This window comes from Scyliorhinus torazame, chromosome 17 (assembly GCF_047496885.1).
Source record: "Scyliorhinus torazame isolate Kashiwa2021f chromosome 17, sScyTor2.1, whole genome shotgun sequence".
NCBI classification, from domain to species: Eukaryota; Metazoa; Chordata; class Chondrichthyes; order Carcharhiniformes; family Scyliorhinidae; genus Scyliorhinus; species Scyliorhinus torazame.
This window is the reverse complement of record NC_092723.1, coordinates 15,946,687-15,967,650: the sequence shown is the minus strand read 5'-3', so window position 1 is coordinate 15,967,650 and position 20,964 is coordinate 15,946,687. Positions and strand designations below refer to the sequence as shown.

Below are 20,964 nucleotides of genomic sequence, written 5' to 3'. Positions count from 1 at the left end.
ATAAATTATACAAATCACTGCTAGTCTGTATAACACAAACACCAGGGTCCAGCCTGTTTATTGAATTGTGAAAGAGAAATTATTAAACTCTTAACCTTTGGTGAGTTACAGAATTGGTTTTGTGTGTGTGTATGTTTGGTGCAATGATCAAACTGACAGGCTGGGAGTTTCCCCAGGGGCTGGTTTAGCACACTGGGCTAAATCGCTGGCTTTTAAAGCAGACCAAGGCAGGCCAGCAGCACGGTTCAATTCGCGTACCAGCCTCCCCGAACAGGTGCCGGAATGTGGCGACTAGGGGCTTCTCACAGTAACTTCATTTGAAGCCTACTTGTGACAATAAGCAATTTCATTTCATTGTTTTTCATTTCAAATTAGTTACTGCGTCAGGATTCAGATTAAATTAATTACTGCATTAGGGTTCCAATTAAATTAGTTCTGTGTCAGGGTTCCGATTAAATTAGTTACTGCGTCAGGATTTTGATTAAATTAGTTACTGCATCAGGGTTCAGATTAAATTAGTTACTGCATCAGCTGGGTTCAGATTAAATTAGTTACTGCGCCAGGGTTCAGATTAAATTAGTTACTGCATCAGGGTTCAGATTAAATTAGTTACTGCATCAGAGTTTAGATAAAATTAGTTGCTGTGTCAGATTTCAGGTTAAATTAGTTACTGTATCAGATTTCAGGTTAAATTAGTTACTGCATCAGGGTTCAGATTAAATTAGTTACTGCATCAACTGGGTTCAGATTAAATGAGTTACTGCGTCAGGGTTCAGATTAAATTAGTTACTGCGTCAGGGTTCAGATTAAATGAGTTACTGCGTCAGGGTTCAGATTAAATTAGTTACTGCGTCAGGGTTCAGATTACATTAGTTACTGCATCAGGGTTCAGATTAAATTAGTTACTGTGTTAGGTTTCAGATTAAATTAGTTACTGCATCAGATTTCAGGTTAAATTAGGTACTGTGTCAGGGTTCAGATTAAATTAGTTACTGCATCAGAGTTTAGATAAAATTAGTTGCTGTATCAGATTTCAGGTTAAATTAGTTACTGTGTCAGGGCTCAGGTTAAATTAATTACTACATCAGGGTGCAGATTAAATTAGTTACAGCATCAGGGTTCAGGATAAATTATACAAATCACTGCTAGTCTGTATAACACAAACACCAGGGTCCAGCCTGTTTATTGAATTGTGAAAGAGAAATTATTAAACTCTTAACCTTTGGTGAGTTACAGAATTGGTTTTGTGTGTGTGTATGTTTGGTGCAATGATCAAACTGACAGGCTGGGAGTTTCCCCAGGGGCTGGTTTAGCACACTGGGCTAAATCGCCGGCTTTTAAAGCAGACCAAGGCAGGCCAGCAGCACGGTTCAATTCCCGTACCAGCCTCCCCGAACAGGTGCCGGAATGTGGCGACTAGGGGCTTCTCACAGTAACTTCATTTGAAGCCTACTTGTGACAATAAGCAATTTCATTTCATTTTTTTTCATTTCAAATTAGTTACTGCGTCAGGATTCAGATTAAATTAATTACTGCATTAGGGTTCCAATTAAATTAGTTCTGTGTCAGGGTTCCGATTAAATTAGTTACTGCGTCAGGATTTTGATTAAATTAGTTACTGCATCAGGGTTCAGATTAAATTAGTTACTGCATCAGGGTTCAGATTAAATTAGTTACTGCGTCAGCTGGGTTCAGATTAAATTAGTTACTGCGCCAGGGTTCAGATTAAATTAGTTACTGCATCAGGGTTCAGATTAAATTAGTTACTGCATCAGCTGGGTTCAGATTAAATGAGTTACTGCGTCAGGGTTCAGATTAAATTAGTTACTGCGTCAGGGTTCAGATTAAATTAGTTACTGTGTTAGGTTTCAGATTAAATTAGTTACCGCATCAGGGTTCAGATTAAATTAGTTACTGCATCAGGGTTCAGATTAAATTAGTTACTGCGTCAGCTGGGTTCAGATTAAATTAGTTACTGCGCCAGGGTTCAGATTAAATTAGTTACTGCATCAGGGTTCAGATTAAATTAGTTACTGCATCAGCTGGGTTCAGATTAAATGAGTTACTGCGTCAGGGTTCAGATTAAATTAGTTACTGTGTTAGGTTTCAGATTAAATGAGTTACTGCATCAGGGTTCAGATTAAATTAGTTACTGCATCAGAGTTTAGATAAAATTAGTTGCTGTGTCAGATTTCAGGTTAAATTAGTTACTGTATCAGATTTCAGGTTAAATTAGTTACTGCATCAGGGTTCATATTACATTAGTTACTGCATCAGGGTTCAGATTAAATTAGTTACTGCATCAGCTGGGTTCAGATTAAATGAGTTACTGCGTCAGGGTTCAGATTAAATTAGTTACTGCGTTAGGTTTCAGATTAAATTAGTTACTGCGTCAGGGTTCAGATTAAATGAGTTACTGCATCAGGGTTCAGATTAAATGAGTTACTGCGTCAGGGTTCAGATTAAATTAGTTACTGCATCAGGGTTCAGATTAAATGAGTTACTGCGTCAGGGTTCAGATTAAATTAGTTACTGTGTTAGGTTTCAGGTTAAATTAGTTACTGCATCAGGGTTCAGATTAAATTAGTTACTGCATCAGAGTTTAGATAAAATTAGTTGCTGTGTCAGATTTCAGGTTAAATTAATTACTGTATCAGATTTCAGGTTAAATTAGTTACTGCATCAGGGTTCAGATTAAATTAGTTACTGCATCAGGGTTCAGATTAAATTAGTTACTGCATCAGGGTTCAGATTAAATGAGTTACTGCGTCAGGGTTCAGATTAAATTAGTTACTGCATCAGGGTTCAGATTAAATGAGTTACTGCGTCAGGGTTCAGATTAAATTAGTTACTGCGTCAGGGTTCAGATTAAATTAGTTACTGTGTTAGGTTTCAGGTTAAATTAGTTACTGCATCAGGGTTCAGATTAAATTAGTTACTGCATCAGAGTTTAGATAAAATTAGTTGCTGTGTCAGATTTCAGGTTAAATTAATTACTGTATCAGATTTCAGGTTAAATTAGTTACTGCATCAGGGTTCAGATTAAATTAGTTACTGCATCAGGGTTCAGATTAAATGAGTTACTGCATCAGGGTTCAGATTAAATGAGTTACTGCGTCAGGGTTCAGATTAAATTAGTTACTGCATCAGGGTTCAGATTAAATGAGTTACTGCGTCAGGGTTCAGATTAAATTAGTTACTGTGTTAGGTTTCAGGTTAAATTAGTTACTGCATCAGGGTTCAGATTAAATTAGTTACTGCATCAGAGTTTAGATAAAATTAGTTGCTGTGTCAGATTTCAGGTTAAATTAATTACTGTATCAGATTTCAGGTTAAATTAGTTACTGCATCAGGGTTCAGATTAAATTAGTTACTGCATCAGGGTTCAGATTAAATTAGTTACTGCATCAGCTGGGTTCAGATTAAATGAGTTACTGCGTCAGGGTTCAGATTAAATTAGTTACTGTGTTAGGTTTCAGATTAAATTAGTTACTGCGTCAGGGTTCAGATTAAATGAGTTACTGCATCAGGGTTCAGATTAAATGAGTTACTGCGTCAGGGTTCAGATTAAATTAGTTACTGCATCAGGGTTCAGATTAAATTAGTTACTGCGTCAGGGTTCAGATTAAATGAGTTACTGTGTTAGGTTTCAGATTAAATTAGTTACTGCATCAGGGTTCAGATTAAATGAGTTACTGCGTCAGGGATCAGATTAAATTAGTTACTGCGTCAGGGTTCAGATTACATTAGTTACTGCATCAGGGTTCAGATTAAATTAGTTACTGTGTTTGGTTTCAGATTAAATTAGTTACTGCATCAGATTTCAGGTTAAATTAGGTACTGTGTCAGGGTTCAGATTAAATTAGTTACTGCATCAGAGTTTAGATAAAATTAGTTGCTGTGTCAGATTTCAGGTTAAATTAATTACTGTATCAGATTTCAGGTTAAATTAGTTACTGCATCAGGGTTCAGATTAAATTAGTTACTGCATCAGGGTTCAGATTAAATTAGTTACTGCATCAGCTGGGTTCAGATTAAATGAGTTACTGCGTCAGGGTTCAGATTAAATTAGTTACTGCGTTAGGTTTCAGATTAAATTAGTTACTGCGTCAGGGTTCAGATTAAATGAGTTACTGCATCAGGGTTCAGATTAAATGAGTTACTGCGTCAGGGTTCAGATTAAATTAGTTACTGCATCAGGGTTCAGATTAAATGAGTTACTGCGTCAGGGTTCAGATTAAATGAGTTACTGTGTTAGGTTTCAGATTAAATTAGTTACTGCATCAGGGTTCAGATTAAATGAGTTACTGCGTCAGGGTTCAGATTAAATTAGTTACTGCGTCAGGGTTCAGATTACATTAGTTACTGCATCAGGGTTCAGATTAAATTAGTTACTGTGTTAGGTTTCAGATTAAATTAGTTACTGCATCAGATTTCAGGTTAAATTAGGTACTGTGTCAGGGTTCAGATTAAATTAGTTACTGCATCAGAGTTTAGATAAAATTAGTTGCTGTATCAGATTTCAGGTTAAATTAGTTACTGTGTCAGGGCTCAGGTTAAATTAATTACTACATCAGGGTGCAGATTAAATTAGTTACAGCATCAGGGTTCAGGATAAATTATACAAATCACTGCTAGTCTGTATAACACAAACACCAGGGTCCAGCCTGTTTATTGAATTGTGAAAGAGAAATTATTAAATTCTTAACCTTTGCTGAGTTACAGAATTGGTTTTGTGTGTGTGTATGTTTGGTGCAATGATCAAACTGACAGGCTGGGAGTTACCCCAGGGGCTGGTTTAGCACACTGGGCTAAATCGCTGGCTTTTAAAGCAGACCAAGGCAGGCCAGCAGCACGTACCAGCCTCCCCGAACAGGTGCCGGAATGTGGCGACTAGTGGCTTTTCACAGTAACTTCATTTGAAGCCTACTTGTGACAATAAGCGATTTTCATTTTTAATTTCCACTGCCGTAATGTTGAGTGAATTCGCTTGTGTGAAGTCAAACATTATCAGTCATGACATAACTTTAGCAGAAATTCGATGGAGACCACGCTTATGTGTACAAATAGAATTTCCGCCAAACCTTCCTCAAAACTATGATGGAAGAGCTGGAGGGGGCACAAGGGAATTTCTGCTGCACAGGTTCATTGATGAATTTCACAGGGCTTCTCCAATTTGACATCCTTCAGCATCCAAGAAGAACTGTTCAGGCCCAAGGATCATCGGCTGCTCTCCCGCCTGATCTCACATTACCGACTTCCTAAATGCCTGAATCATTTAGATGCAATCTCAGAAGGCATTTTGCCTTCCCCCCACCAAAAAAAAAAAATTTGATTCATCCATTCCTCCCCCACCCCAGCTCACATTGCAACACCCAGCTCCACAGCATCTTCACCAGCTGGGGCTTAATGCCAATTCTCTCTCGCTTCTGAGCCAGGAGGTTCAATGCCCACTCCGAAGGCTCAAGCACAAATTCTGGGCTGCGTCACTGAGGAAACGCTGCGTAGTCCGAGTTGCCAATCTTTCACCTGTCTGCTCACACGGGTGGATGTGAACAATCAAGGAGGGGCTGAGGAGTTCTGCCTGGCATTTTTGCCGACAATTATCCCTCAACCAACGTCACTAAAAACAGATTATTTTTGGTCAATGTTATATCGCTGTTTGCGGGATCCTGCTGTGTACAATTTGGCGACATTACAATGGCGACGAGGCTTCAAAAATAAAAACATCACTTGCTGTAAAAGGCCAAGGGACTTCCTGAGGGGCTGTAGAAAAGAACGTTTTCCTTGCCCCCTTCGAACCAACGGGTCAGGCAGTGAACGGCGCGGGTTAAATTGGAAGATTGTCGAGTTCAGGGTACCAGTTTGCGCTCACCTAGAACAAGAGGTCACGGATATAGGTTGGGAGGTGGTAGACTTAAAACTGAGGTGAGGAGGAACTACTTCTCGCAGAGGGTGGTGAATTTGTGGAACTTGCTGCCCCAGAGTGCGGTGGAATCTGAATGAAGAAGGAGATAGATTTCTGATTTTGAAAAAACGGGTTAAAGGGATATGGGGAACAGGTGGGAAGGTAGATTTGAGATCAGGAAGCGATCTGACATGATCTGGTTGAATGGCGGAGCAGGCTCGAAGGACTGCAGTGCCAATTTCTGCTCCTAATTCCTATGGTCCCCTTACCCAAGGCTACAGAGGATGCCACAGATGGTCTCAAACCTCCTGATTTACGGAGGACAGGACCCAGTACAACAGTGAAAACCCCTTTCCACAAAATAAGGGAGATATATTTTAATGAGATGAACGGAACTGGGCCTGCGTTCTTTAGAGTTTCGAAGAACGAGAGGTGATCGCATTCAAACGTACAAAATTCTCACAGGTAAAAATGGAGACAGGATTCTTCCTCCTGGCTGGTGAGTCTGGGAACCAGGGGACACAGTCTCAAGTAAAGGGACGGCCATTTAGAACGGAGATGAGGAAGAATTTCTTCACTCAGAGGGTGGTGAATCTTCAGAATGATCTAGCCAGAGGTTTGTGGAAGTTTGGTCAGGGAGCCTGGTCAAGACAGAGATCGATAGGTTCTAGATACTGATGACATAAAGGAATATGGAGAGAATGGGAAAATGGCACAGGAGGTGGATGATCAGCCATGATCAGTTTGAATGGCAGAGCACGTTCGATGGGCCGAATGGCCTCCTCCTGCTCCCATGTTCCGATATCATGTGACTGTCTTACTCAAAGACAGCTCTATACACAAGGGATTAACGCTGAAATGCAGCAACTTGCGCTGGCAATTGTGGCCGCCATTTTGTTACACAGCAACGTCCAACAAGCAACAATGAGTTGAGCAGCCAGTTAATCTGTTTTTCTTGGCCCAGGGAGGAATGTTGACCGAGACACCAAGAGAATTCTCTGCCCTCCTTCGAATGGAACCCCTAACGTCCACCTGAAGAGAAGCTTTGCACCGTTAAACATTCATCTGAAATTCCGCATTCCTCCAACCACTGCACAATCTGGATAATGACTGTATGTCCTGGAATGGACCATTGAACCCAAGGTCCTTCCTGTTCAGAGGTAACTGAGCTAAGTCAACACACTGAACATCTCCCCAATAGTCATCAGGCGCTCAAGGTCAGGAACCGTGATGCAGGGGAAGTGGTATTTTGAGACATTGTCCCCAGCCAGGGGTTTTCCGGGGGATCTCTCGAATGGCCATTTTGCCCGGGTGAGACTAAGCTCTGAGTGCTGGCACTGCGTTCCCGTGTGGCGGGGCAGGAGGTTTAAACACCGACAATCGCAATAGTCTCCTCACTCAACAACTACTGAACCATCAGGAGTGATTGTTACCCCCTCCCCCATTCTTTGCCGAGGATGCTGAAGACAGTGTAGTACTACAAGATGTTGCTCAGCTGAGACCAGCTCACTCTGGATAGACTCACAGCTTGAACTTAAGTCCATTGGTTTATACAGCGCTGTTCATACTGTCCTTGTCAAATGGAACATCAGGGAAGCGTAATAACACTCAGAGCTGAGAGCACCACATTTCACACTGATTTCACAAAAGAACTGGAACAATATGTAGGTCAACCCCGACAATAAAGGGTGAATTGAGGCGTTAACTAAACTTCATCCTATTTATGATATCACCAGAAACATTCTGCCATAAATAAGCCAATCTCTTGACTGCGAACAATATAGAACTCAAGATGCCCACCCAAACCAGCAGATGGGGGTAACATGCATACAAATCAGAAGTGTCCCCAGCAATGCAAACGGCCAACGTGAGGACGAGCAGTTTATCACAAAGCAAAATACCTCGATATGGGTAAGAAGCATCCCAGAGTCAGCGGGACAAGAGAGAACCCGGGCCGCCAACCCTCCAGGTTTTGTGTCTTCGATACAACTGCGTACCTCAAGACATAAAAAAACCTCAAAGGGGCATTAGAAAATGGTGTGCTTTTTTTAAAATGAGAAAATTGGCGATGGGGACGTAAGGAGGGGACTGTTTGACCGAATGGGGCAGCTCAAGGCAGGGGGTCATGCGATGAAAGGTCCAACATGATTGGCGACCCTCGCTGGACTGAATAATGAAGTTACGTTGTCCAAACATGCGGCAGACGAACCCCTGCAGGCCACCACCAACCCTGTCACATGTTCACAGCAATGTTCTCAAGCAGGAAGCGCAAACGCCAAATGTAAGGGCAAACAACCAAAACACAGGAACGAGCAGCTCTAAAAATGCTTAGCCACACACACCCTCCCACACACACACACACACACACACACACCACGTGTAGCACGTGCACAATCTCACAGTGCATGCATAACCCATGAAACATGCATGATTAACAATGCTCCCACATGAAGCAGTGTTCACAGCAGCTTGGTCTGATGGATGGTACTGTTTTTTTATACTGCACAATCATTGGATAGCAGACATATCTTTCAGGAGTTAAGTGACTGAAACAAAGGGCGCGATTTACCGGCCGCGTTACACCCTAACGGTAATGCGGCATGGCCGGTAGATGCTGGGAGAAGCCTCCCGCATGCTACCCGGCAGGCAGTACGCCTTGCGGGATCTACTCAGACCTTGTGAGGCATCGCAAACGGGATCCCGCCCGCAATGGGCGCGACCAAGCCTTGCGCGCCTAACTCGGTTTTAAACCCACCTAGGCGTACTCACCCAGGATCTACCAGGCTCCCGGCATCGAACAGCCTCCCAAGAGAGTTCCCAGCCAGTTACCATTCAGTACTGCTCGACACAAGCATGGACCAGGTGGAACGACACCTGGGGGTGGGGCTCTCCTGGGCCATTGGAGGTCCTGGGTGGTCAGGGACAGGGCCGTGTGGACCCCTGGTTCTCCCCCTGGAACGGAGGCACCTTGGCACTGCCAAACTGCCACTTTGGCCCTGCCACCCTAGCACTGTCGAGGTGCCCAGCTGGCACTGCAAAGTCAGCAGGAGCACTGCCAGGGTGGCAGCGCCAGGTTCTCTGGCGCCATTTCCAAGAGGCAGGGTCTGGCGGAGCCATGCCATGCAAGGAGGTTGGAGTGGGGATATGAAGAGCGGGGTGCGCAGTCCAAGTATGAAGGGATCTCTGCAATGTGGGGGGGTGGGGGGGGTGAAGGGTGGAGGTCCTGGTAAACGAGGGGCCAGAATGTGGGCGTGGGAAGTCCTGAAAATGGGGGGAGGGGGGGCCCTCAGCGACTCCCTAGCAGGGTGTCATCACTTAGAGGGTGTGTGTGGTAATGCACATGTGTGTGAGGGGTGATAGCGCCCATGTGTGGGGGGTGCAAGCTCACTTAGAGATCGGGGCACCCTTTCAAAATGGTGGCTCGATCTCAGAGGAGCTGGTCTGGCAGTGAGCTCAGCTCCCCGGTGCTGAAAATAATTCTAATGGTGCGACCAACCGGCCACGCTGCGCCCAGTAAGTGGGGCTCCTCGGTGCAGGAAACAGAACTAAGTGCGGCCTCAACTGTGCATTCCATGGCGAAGCCCAGGTATTTAGTGTTGTGCAACATGCAGCTCACCGCGTTCGTTGAGGGACTCTGTTCCCATTTGGTTAGACCGGGCCCGAAGTGTGGGCTTGACCGGGGGGGGAACTCCACAGGGCCCCAGAAAAGTGACTAAGGGCGGGATTCCCCGGCCATGCACGCCCAGCGACCGGAATTCCCGCCCGAGGTCAATGGACTTTAACATGGTCCGCGTCCCGCCCGTGGCCACCTTGTGGTGGGCGGGGCGGAAGAATCTAGTCCCAAGTGTGGTTAGATAGCGGTGAGGAACTCGCCCGCAGCACCGGCAGGAAACCCCCAGCAAAACCCGTCACAAATGACACTGAGAAACCTTGCCGTTAGTTCCCGCCCAAAACCTCTCTGAAGTTTACAGTGTTTACTGCAGGGTCTGTTAGTGAACTCACACCACAAGATTTCGGGTTTCAGTAAGTGGTGATCTTGAGCTGTTAAAGGATGGATGGAGTTGAGGGAACTTCACCTCAGTCTAAATGAGTTATTTGGCGAGGGGTGACAATCACTGCCCGGCTGCCATTCTGCTCCACTGTTAAAAAAAACACTGGAGTTTCACATTTCTGGCTCAGACCTCTGAACTGGGCCTCTTCAGAAATCCGGAGTGTCCCATTTCTGGGAACCCTTCGTCGTGGGCCAGGGTCATCAGGGGAAACCAAACCATGCCCCATCCAGCTGCCATGTTTTGTTACGTTTTAATTCAGTAACACAGTGAAAAGCTCTGGGACATTTAAATATCTTTTCATTGCCGGTGTGATGTGTGATATAAGTGGTTGGGGGGGGGGGGCGGGGGGGCAGGTAGAGTGACAAGGTGATGAGGTCAGGTAAGGTCGGGTTGGGGGGGGGAATCTGGTGGGTCTGGTGGGGAGTTGAAAGGATGAAAGGGTTGGGAGGGTCGGGGGGGCTGTAGGGTCAGGGGGTCGGGGAGAGCTGGAGGGTCGGGGGAACTGAAGGGTGGGGGAGCTGTAGGGTCGGGGAGAGCTGGAGGGTCAGAGGGGCCGGAGAAGCTGGAGGGTTGGTGGGGAGGGGGGGGCGTTTGAGGGTCGGGGGGAGTTGGAGGGTCGGGGGGAGTTGGAGGGTCGGGGCGAGTTGAAGGGTCGGGGGCGAGTTGAAAGGTCGGGGCGAGTTGAAGGGGTCAGGGTGAGTTGAAGGGTCAGGGTGAGTTGAAGGGTCAGGGCGAGTTGAAAGATCAGGGCGAGTTGTAGGGTCAGGGCAAGTTGAAGGGTCGGGGCGAGTTGAAGGGTCGGGGCGAGTTGAAGGGTCGGGGCGAGTTGAAGGGTCGGGGCGAGTTGTAGGGTCGGGGCAAGTTGAAGGGTCGGGGCGAGTTGTAGGGTCGGGGCGAGTTGAAGGGTCGGGGCGAGTTGAAGGGTCGGGGCGAGTTGAAGGGTCGGGGCGAGTTGAAGGGTCGGGGCGAGTTGAAGGGTCGGGGCGAGTTGAAGGGTCGGGGCGAGTTGAAGGGTCGGGGCGAGTTGAAGGGTCTGGGGGAGTTGAAGGGTTGGGGCGAGTTGAAAGGTCGGGGCGAGTTGAAGGGTCGGAGGGAGTTGAAGGGTCGGGGCGAGTTGAAGGGTCGGGGCCAGTTGAAGGGTCGGGGCCAGTTGAAGGGTCGGGGTCAGTTGAAGGGTCGGGGCCAGTTGAAGGGTCTGGGGGAGTTGAAGGGTCTGGGGGAGTTGAAGGGTCGGGGCGAGTTGAAGGGTCGGGGCGAGTTGAAGGGTCGGGGCGAGTTGAAAGGTCGGGGTGAGTTGAAAGGTCGGGGCGAGTTGAAGGGTCGGAGGGAGTTGAAGGGTCGGAGGGAGTTGAAGGGTCGGGGCGAGTTGAAGGGTCGGGGCGAGTTGAAGGGTCGGGGCCAGTTGAAGGGTCGGGGCCAGTTGAAGGGTCGGGGCCAGTTGAAGAGTCGGGGCCAGTTGAAGGGTCGGGGCCAGTTGAAGGGTCGGTGCGAGTTGAAGGGTCTGAGCGAGTTGAAGGGTCGGGGCGCGTTGAAGGGTCGGGGCGAGTTGAACGGTCGGGGCGAGTTGAAGGGTCGGGGCGAGTTGAAGGGTCTGGGCGAGTTGAAGGGTCGGGGCGAGTTGAAGGGTCGGGGTGAGTTGAAGGTCGGGGCAAGTTGAGAATTTGGTTAATAAGGCTTAAAGGGTCCCTGGGCTTTATAAATAGAGGCATAGAGTACAAAGAAAGATACTTAGGAATGGGTTTTCCCAGTGGACACCAGTTTAAGGTGATTGGCAAAAGGACCAAAGATAACATGAGGGAGATTATTGTTACGCAGCCAGTGGTCCAGCTGGAATCCCCAGCCTCAGAGTCTGGAAAAGGCAAATTCAATTGTAGCTATTAATGGGCGGATCAGGGGCAGATGGAATTTAACCTTAAAAAATATGAGGTGATACATTTTGGAAGAAGTAATTTGATGAGGAAGCATACTATGAAATGTCTGACACTGGGAAGTTCTGAAGAACAAAGGGACCTTGGCGTGTTTGTCCACAGATCTCTGAAGGCAGAAGGGCAGGTTAATAGGGAGGTGAAAAAATATGGGACACTCGCTTTTATTAATCGATGCATAGATTACAAAAGCAGGGAGGTCATGTTGGAGCTGTACAGAACTTTAGTGGAGTCACAGCTGGGGCACTGTGTGCAATTCTGGTCGCCCCGTTATAGGAAGGATGTGATTGCACTGGAGGGGGTGCAGAGAAGATTCACCAGGATGTTGCCTGGATGGAACAGTTTAGTTATGAAGAGAGGTTGGATAGGCTTGGGTTGTTTTCTGAGGGGCAACCTGATAGAGGTGCACAAGATTATGAGGGGCATGGGCAGGATGGATAGGGAGCAGCTGTTCCTCTTAGTTGAAGGGTCAGTTATGAGGGGACACAAGTTCAAAGTGAGGGTGGGAGGTTTAGGGGGGATTTGAGGAAAAACTTATTTACCCAGGAGGGTGGTTACAATCTCGAATGCACTGCCTGGGAGGGTGGTGGAGGCGGGTCTGGAATGCCCTGCCTGGGAGGGGGGTAGAGGCGGGTTGCCTCACATCCTTTAAAAAGTACCTGGATGAGCACTGGGCACGTCGTAACATTCGAGGTTATGGGCCAAGGGCTGGCAAGTGGGATTAGGCGGGCAGGTCAGGGTCTTTCATGTGCCAGTGCAGATTCGATGGGCCAAAGGGCCTCTTCTGCACTGTAGTATTCTGCGATTCTGTAAAGAGAATTGGATCATTATCTGGAGATACACCATTTGCAGGATTATGGGACAAGGACAGAAATGGGACAAAGTAAGTTGCTCTTCCAGGGAGCCAGCACAGACATAATGGGCCGAATGGTCTCCTGTTCTTTAACCATTCCATGATTCTATGAAAGGCCAATTCTGTCTTTCCCTTGTGACATTTGTAAAGAAGGCGAACCCTATCCCACCTAGAGTTGGATCACTCGGTAAGTTACCAGCAGATAACACGGCCTTGAAGTGGCTCAGGTGCCAAGAGCTACCCGAATGGGCATATTCCCAATTGGCATTCCAGGTGCAGAGGTTAAGGTGCTGGGGAGGGCACACAGGAGTCTCAAGCGCAGGGGTCAAGGTGTCATGACAATCAAATCAATGGACACGTGGGTGATGAAACAGAGAGACAGGAGGCCAGGAAGTGCATTGTTCCGTAGAGATCCCAATCACAGGTCAAACTGCTTCATGGAGGGACAGCTGTATTCCTAGCTGAATCCCCTACGGTGCTCCCATTGCACAGAGCCCTGACTTCAAATGGCCGAATTACCCTGAGCTGGAGCATGGCAGGCAAGCCCTTCTTACAAGAAGCAATTGTGGCAGGCCATGCATAGCCAATAGAGCGCACGCACATGCAAACTTTGTCTCGAGTCAGATCTGGTATTCCACCTTCTGGTCTCTGCAGTAAAAATCAATGGAAGGTGCAGCGAGAGATTTCAGTGTGAATACAGACATGCACCTGGAGGTCTACTCCAGCCTCACCTGGGCTGGTCTCAATGGTAGTGGTGTTGCTGGTGACTGTTTGGAACAGGGTTGAAAACACTCTGACTTTGTACAGGGTCCCAGGTGTTAGACCCAGGAGCCGGACAGCGCTCTGACCTGCCTTCACGGGCTCCTGTTTCACCGTACCGTTACCTGTTGGAAGTGCACGAGGGAGACAAGAAATTTGAGTCAAGCTTTTGGAGACAAGCACAAGTGGTCCAAGAAGAGCCTAATTCTTAAGTCCCAGGACAGCTACAACTCTTTTAATGTGCGAACCTTTCTAATGGGACTGTCAACGATTCCCTAGGTCAGGTATAACAAGGACTGGAGACAGGGTCAAGGGGCCTTTACTCTGCCTCAACCCAGGTGAGTGACAATCCAGGGGCGGCATGGGTGCCAGTGGTTAGCACTGCTGCCTCACAGCTCCAGGGCCCCAAGTAAAATTCCAGCCTCGGGTGACCGTCTGTGTGGAGTTTGCACTTTCTCCCCGTGTCTGCGTGGGTTTCCTCCGGGTGCTCTGGTTTCCTCCCACAGTCCAAAGATGTGCAGGTTTGGTGGAATGGCCATGCTAAATTGCCCCTTAGTGTCCAAAGGTGGCGTGGGGTTGCTGGGTTACGGGGATAGGGTGGAGGTGTGGGCATAGGAAGGGTGCTCTTTTAAGGGCCGGTGTAGACTTGATGGGCCGAATGGCCTCCTTCTGCACTGTAGATTCTATGATTCGATATATTGGGCCAGGATGGCATTTCTCAATTTCCCAAACACATATCTTGTTGCCTTCCCGTCTTTTGGCCAATTTGGGGGCAGATTTAATGCATTGGTGCCTGTTGAAAGGGAGAGGTTGGGGGTGGGGTGGTGGTTGTGGGGGGGTAAGGTTACACGAGCTCCCAATAGACATGTCTGTTGCCCACGCACAGGGGAGTGTGAAATTCCCCTAGTTAGTGCCAAGTGAAGATCGCGGCTAATGGAATCTGGAGTGAGATAGACCAAACCCGTGTCGGCCTCCTTCTAGGAGTGGGGGGAGGGGGGGGGGTCATTCCTTTCAGTCTGGGCAACGTGCCAACATTGAAGGTTTGGGAAGTTATTTCATTGAAACCTATGTGAGCCAGATATTTGTGTCCTGGTCATTCGGTCTCGCCCTGGCCATTTCTCTATGGGTCTCCATCTCTTACACTGCAGTGGATTCTGCATTAGACTAAGGACCTGAAAGTTCGCCAATGGGGAAGGGAGTAAAATTGTATCCCTCTGAGGGGAGGACTTAGATTCTAGAGAGTTGGGCCCATGTGCTCCGGGTCAAACATCCTGCACCTGGAATGGTTTTCCAATGCAGGCCTTGTAGATACCTTCAGAATTTCACAACTACTGCATCCCTCTGTTTTCCTTCCCCAGATCTCTACTCTCTCCTTTTTCTTCCTCCCAACAGACCGTCACACTCCTCAGCCTCCCTCCCTTTAGCATAACCCTCACCACCAACCTTCCCCACTCAACATTACCCTCCCTGTCCAACATAACCTTCCCGTGTCCCATTTCCCCACCTCCCTTCTCCGTCTTCCCCCTCTTGCCAAGTGTCTCCTGTCCCCCCCAGCAACCCCTTTTGTAATTGTTCCCTTGCATCCATGTTCTTCTGCCTCCCCATTTCCCCTCATCCTATTTCCCTCCCCAGCTTCCTCCTGACCACCAACACCCCACCCCCCAGCATTCCCCCTCCCCCCAGCATCCCCTTTACGAGCTTCGTGACTGTTCTGAAGTAAACCTTAATGAACCCTCAAATAAATGCAATGGATGGAACAATGGGTGGGTGCTAACAGTAGTGGAAAATCTCAGGGCCCTTATCTGGATCAACAATGTCCTTCTTCTCATCCCCGACTCCAGTCCCGCTCCCCCTACCCCAGCTTAACCTTCCCCCGATCGGGTGAGAACTCTACATCGCATGGTGCTTACTGTGAATGTATTCAACTGTGAACTCAGCCAGTTCGCTCGGGAAGGTGTGACTCCACGTGATATTGACGGAGTCATTGCCTGCTGACGTAGTGAGATTGCATATCCTACCGAGAGGTTCCACTAAACAGGCATCAGAAAGAGAGTTAGTGGGGGGTGGGGGGGGGGGGGGGGGGGGGGGCTCAGCTGAGACAGAGGGGATGCAACGATTATTCAGTCACTCTCCCCCCACACTGCCCATCCTTTTCAATCATATTCTACCACAGCAGAGCTACAACTCTGGATGCAATGGCATGATCACCTACCTAACAGCGATCCCATCATGCCGATATCTTTGGCCAAGTATTTTAAGTATTCAAACATAGCAAATGCCAGAAGGGCTGTTTGGTGATGGTGTGTTCTAGTTCGCTCAGAGAGTTCACGTTGCTGTGGCAACATGTACTGTCACACATGCGTCATATGTTGCAGCCTGGAGCTCTGGATAGTGATGGTCGTGGCTCCAACGTTCTTTCCATCATATGGCTGACCAGGAATCTCTCCCACTCTTACCACCTACCATTGGCGTGTTGGAAGGATCTGCAGCTTGATCATCAACCTGTTTGACTGTGTTCTGAACACACTTTCCTTGACCATCCAGTCCTGGAGTGGGATGTGAACTCGGAGCCCCTGGCTCAGAGGCAGGAACACTGCGTTACAAAGACTCCCACACCTATGCCTTGGAAAGAGTATCCAATTAGCCTCACTATCTTGCTCTTTATCTATAACTTTGCATTGTTCTATTTTTCAAACGTTTATCCAATTCTCCAATTTTAGACAGTGCATCGTGGCAATTCCCCCCCCCCCCCCACCCCCCCCCGCGGTTCTTTTAAAATTGCCGTTTACTCTTCCACCAATGCTTATTAACAATACCAACACCTTTCAGAATTTTGAACACTGCTATTAAATCTCGCACTCAAAATCTTCGCTGCTCCGAGGAGAACGTTCCCCACTTTCCCAGTCTTTCCACATTACTGGTATCACTCTGGGAAATCTTCCCTGAACCCTCTCCGAGGTTTTGACATCCTTCTTTAAGTGGGGTCCCCACAATTACACACATTGTGAAAGTTAGAAAAAATACACACAACAAAACTGTTTACTAACATCAACTGTTGAGGGGGGAAGCGGTGGGATAGTGGTGATGTTATTGGACTAGCAATCCAAAAACTTGGACTAATGGTCTGCAGAGACAGGCTCAAATCCCAACATGGCACCTGGGGGAACTTAAATTCAATTAATTAACAAAGCTGGAATGCCCACGACCACTCACCTCTGCCCTCCTCAATCTGAGGCCTTGGGTGGGGTGAAATACCGGCAGGAGCCACTGCCTTCCCAGTGGCACTGCCAAGTACAGAAAAGCTGCCAGCCTCTGATTGGCTGACAACTCTCCACGGATGCGGCTTCCGCCCTGGGGACCCTGATCCCGGGAAGGCCAGCCACTCGCCTGATTCACACGAGATGTGGCAGGTCTTCCCCAAAAGAGACAACGCGGGGCCTCGATGGCTCCAGATGGCGGCTGAGACCCTTGTCGTCTCCACGGTATTCTACCCCATATCTCTACAGGTTACCAGAGGGACATAGTTCAGCTGCAGAGTTGGGCTGAGAGGTGGCAAATGGAGTTTAATGCAGAAAAGTGTGAGGTGATTCATTTTGGAAGGAGTAACAGGAATACAGAGTACTGGGCTAATGGTAAGATTCTTGGTAGTGTGGATGAGCAGAGAGATCTCGGTGTCCATGTACATAGATCCCCGAAAGTTGCCACCCAGGTTGATAGGGTTGTTATGAAGGCGTATGGTGTGTTAGCTTTTATTGGGAGAGGGATTGAGTTTCAGAGCCATGAGGTTATGTTGGAGCTGTACAAAACTCTGATGCGGCTGCATTTGGAGTATTGCGTGCAATTCTGGTCACCGCATTATAGGAAGGATGTGGAAGCAATGGAAAGGGTGCAGAGGAGATTTACCAGGATATTGCCTGGTATGGAGGGAGGATCTTATGAGGAAAGGCTGAGGAACTTGAGGCTGTTTTCGTTAGAGAGAAGGTTAAGAGGTGACTTAATAAAGGCATACAAGATGATCAGAGGATTAGATAGGATGGACAGTGAGAGCCTTTTTCCTCGGGTGGTGATGGCTAGCACGAGGGGACATAGCTTTAAATTGAGGGGCGATAGATATAGGACAGATGTCAGAGGTAGGTTCTTTACTCAGAGAGTAGTAAGGGCGTGGAATGCCCTGCCTGCAACAGTCGTGGACTCGCCAACATTAAGGGCATTCAAATGGTCATTGGATAGACATATGGATGATAGTGGAATAGTGTAGATGGGCTTTAGATTGGTTTCACAGGTCGGCGCAACATCGAGGGCCGAAGGGCCTGTACTGCGCTGTAATGTTCTATGTTCTATGTTCTACGACCAGATTCTCATGAAAACCCATCTGGTCCACTAATGTCCTTCAGGGAGGAAATCTGCCATCTTGAACTGGCCTGGCCTACACGTGACTCTTAATTACCATTTGAAATGGCCAAGCAATCCTTTCAGCTGTAGGTGGCTCATCGCCTCTTGCTCAATGGGGGATGGAGTAATGCTGGCCGAAGACCAACATTTTTTAAAAAGGTGCATTTCGAGGCAGGGAGCATTTTCCAGAACATTCTAGGTTTCCTCACATGAAGAAAGGAGAGCATGAAAGGAAGTATGATTCAGTGGGAGTGAGATACTGTGGTTGGTCTTTTGATGACATAATCAGAAACCTTTCTGCGATTTTAGTTTCCCTTCCTTTCTCCTGTCTCATTTTCTTTTTAAACATTAGTCAAGGACACAGTACATCAAGAATATTAAATTGAGGATTGTATCCTACCATCATGAAGAAGAAGTGAGCTATCGCTTCTAACAGGTAGAGCCCACACCGAGGTTCAAGTCAGGAACGTAATCACAATACATTCTGGCGTCTTCATGTTGCTTGACTCCTAACTGACCTCTGACCAGCCAGTCTTCAGTTGTCCCAAAGCGGCTGCAGCAGAATGGGCCCCCTGCCACCTTCCTCCAGCTAATAAGGGCGGCGCCAATAAACGCCAACCTTGCCAGCGACCCCCACATCCGAGAGTTAGTTTTTAAAGAATTATTTGAGTGTTTTCTTTAAACTACAGGCACCCCCAGTTCTCTGCTGTTAGCTCCACAGCTAGACACACACATCGAGTGAAAAGGAGTGCAGTGCGGTTCAATAGAGAGAGTGACTTTATAAACCAACGGCTGGGAGAGGAGGTCAATGGGCCAAATGGACGCCTTGTGGGTTTACAATTTTTAATGATCCTGCAATTGAACACAATTTGTCCAATTAAGACACATTAATTCAGCTGAAGAGGCAGAATAGCGGATGGTCCCAATTAGCCTGGTACAGAAATGTTACAAATCGTTGCATCCCCTCGACATTGTAGTTAAGATCAAACGTAAATAACATATTTAAATGCAGTTAGGAAACAACTCAGGAGTGACATTAAGTGGAAGAAGCCACAGTCTGAATTAGTTGTTAAAGGAGGAGAAAACACAGGACTCAAAACCACATTATTCCACCTGCCCCTCATTCCATGACCCACCGGTCCAACCAGTATATCTTTGTACTTTCACTGCTGGGAAAACACTGTGCATTGACAGCTGGGAAGCCTAGACTGTGGTCTGCCCCATTTACGACAGCACACAGCCTGGCAGTCAGGGGTGTAAGAGAGCTTACCCATCTCAACTCCTCTCTTTAACCAGTGCAGATACCGGGACAGAGACCGGGACACAGAATAACCGACAGAATCCCCCCTCTCAGACTCTAAAGTCATTGATACCTGAGGGAAACGGCCCCAAAAATAAAACCTTAATATTTCCGCAGGTTCGGAGTTGGTCAACTGGATTTTGGGGTCTTTTTTTAAAGGGGTATTCCATTCAAATCACAGGGGAGTTCATAATGCCGCAGAATGTGGGACATGACTGTTAACGTCAAGGTGCAGAATCTCCCCGTACCTGCCTTTTGTATCAGCAACACTGGCCTTCTCCAATATTCCAACCGTATCCCTACAACCAGCAAGAAGCTTATCGAAAGACCTTCATTCGCTCCGTGACAATGAAAGTACGGCTGAATGATTCTGTTAATTAGGGTTAAATTATTCTCATTACTGTGGCCATTCCATCTGCCCTACGGGATGATTGACGAGATTGGGGACGGGTTCAATTCACCTGCTGCCAAACTCCTCCTATTTGTCGAAAGCTACCTCATGTTTGGTGTTGGGTGGGGGGGGGTTGGGGGAGGGGGTGGGGGGGGGGTTTGGGGGAGGGGGAGGGGAGGGGGAGGGGGGAGGGGAGGGGGAGGGGGAGGGGGGAGGGGAGGGGGAGGGGGAGGGGAGGGGGAGGGGGAGGAGGGGGGAGGGGGAGGGGGAGGGGAGGGGGAGAGCAGGGGGAGCGGGGGAGCGAGGACGGGGGAGGGGGGGGGAGTGCAGATCGAACATGCACAGCAAGTCGTGGAACGCCATCACTAAAATTTCACGGTCCAGGCTGCCAAACTTGCCCCTTTTGGGTAAGTTGGCATGGGCACCTGTTGGCATGGCAACGGTGGATGGATTCCAGGGTTTAACTGTCCCTCGTGTATGGCGCCCACACCAGGGAGGGCACAGAATCACCCGGCTGAACCCCAGCTAAAACAAACACACAGAAATACATTCCCCCGGGGAGGTGAAGGAGGTAAGGGGACAAGAAAGAGTCAAAAGAACCGTGGAAATGAATCACAGGCCGAAACGTCCCTTCTCTCCGCCAGACCGCCCAAAGGGGTTCATTCGGGACGCCTGAGGCACGATCAGGGTCTTCCTGCAGCTAATTCAATAGTTCACAAGCTAGGACATCATGGCAGGTCATGAAAAAAGAGATTTCATCTGCGTAAAGGTCAGAGATGCCTGTTGACCTCACTTTGTGCGGGTTGCGCAACGTTGTCACGAGGATTACACTAAAGCAGAATATTTGAAACAAGTTTTTACTCGTAAAGCGGAAATCCCTGTGTTTATACCATTCTGGGACCAACGCCAGTGCAGGGCCCGAAGCCGCTCGAGGCGATATCCCACTACCACCTTCTCAGGGCAACTGGGCATAGATAACCAATTTCCAATTCTGGCTACTTTCCGAGAATGAATTACATTTTTTTTTTAAAAACACCTTGTTCGGCACAAATATAGATTTCCAAACGCGGCCTGTGCTAGAGAGAGGGTTTTCAGCTTTACAACATTAATGTGACTAAAAGAACCAGGAAAGATTTGATACCATAAACATGGGTGCCTGTGACGGCCGGCTGGGCAGCCTCAGTGACGGTTGGGGGAGCGATGCTGGGTGTTGAGATGGTGGTAGTGGCGGCGGAGGTTGCAGCTGGAATGGTTGGCACGGGTGCAAACCTTGACACGACTAAGAGGAGGGAAAAAGAAAAGACAGCAGAAATGAACCACCCTAACCCGGGAGGACACAAAAAGACATCGGATCTTCGCCGGGTTCTATCCCTCCCACCGCAGA

At 47.9% G+C, this 20,964-nt stretch overlaps 1 protein-coding gene across 13 annotated transcripts in view; it reads right to left on the bottom strand.

Annotated features, from left to right (window-relative positions):
- nfasca (neurofascin homolog (chicken) a) overlaps window positions 1-20,964 on the bottom strand; it is a 338,294-nt gene that overhangs the window by 21,773 nt on the left and 295,557 nt on the right. For 10 of the 13 annotated variants that reach the window (XM_072480092.1, XM_072480091.1, XM_072480095.1 and 7 more), the window contains 3 exons: window positions 20,722-20,859; window positions 15,408-15,527; window positions 13,470-13,622 (listed from right to left, as the gene is read on the bottom strand). The exons of 2 other annotated variants lie outside the window; for them this stretch is intronic. In XM_072480092.1, coding sequence (XP_072336193.1) covers window positions 13,470-13,622; window positions 15,408-15,527; window positions 20,722-20,859 — 411 coding nt within the window. The remainder of the gene's footprint in view (window positions 1-13,469; window positions 13,623-15,407; window positions 15,528-20,721; window positions 20,860-20,964) is intronic. One more of the 13 variants, XM_072480100.1, reaches the window with a different exon arrangement.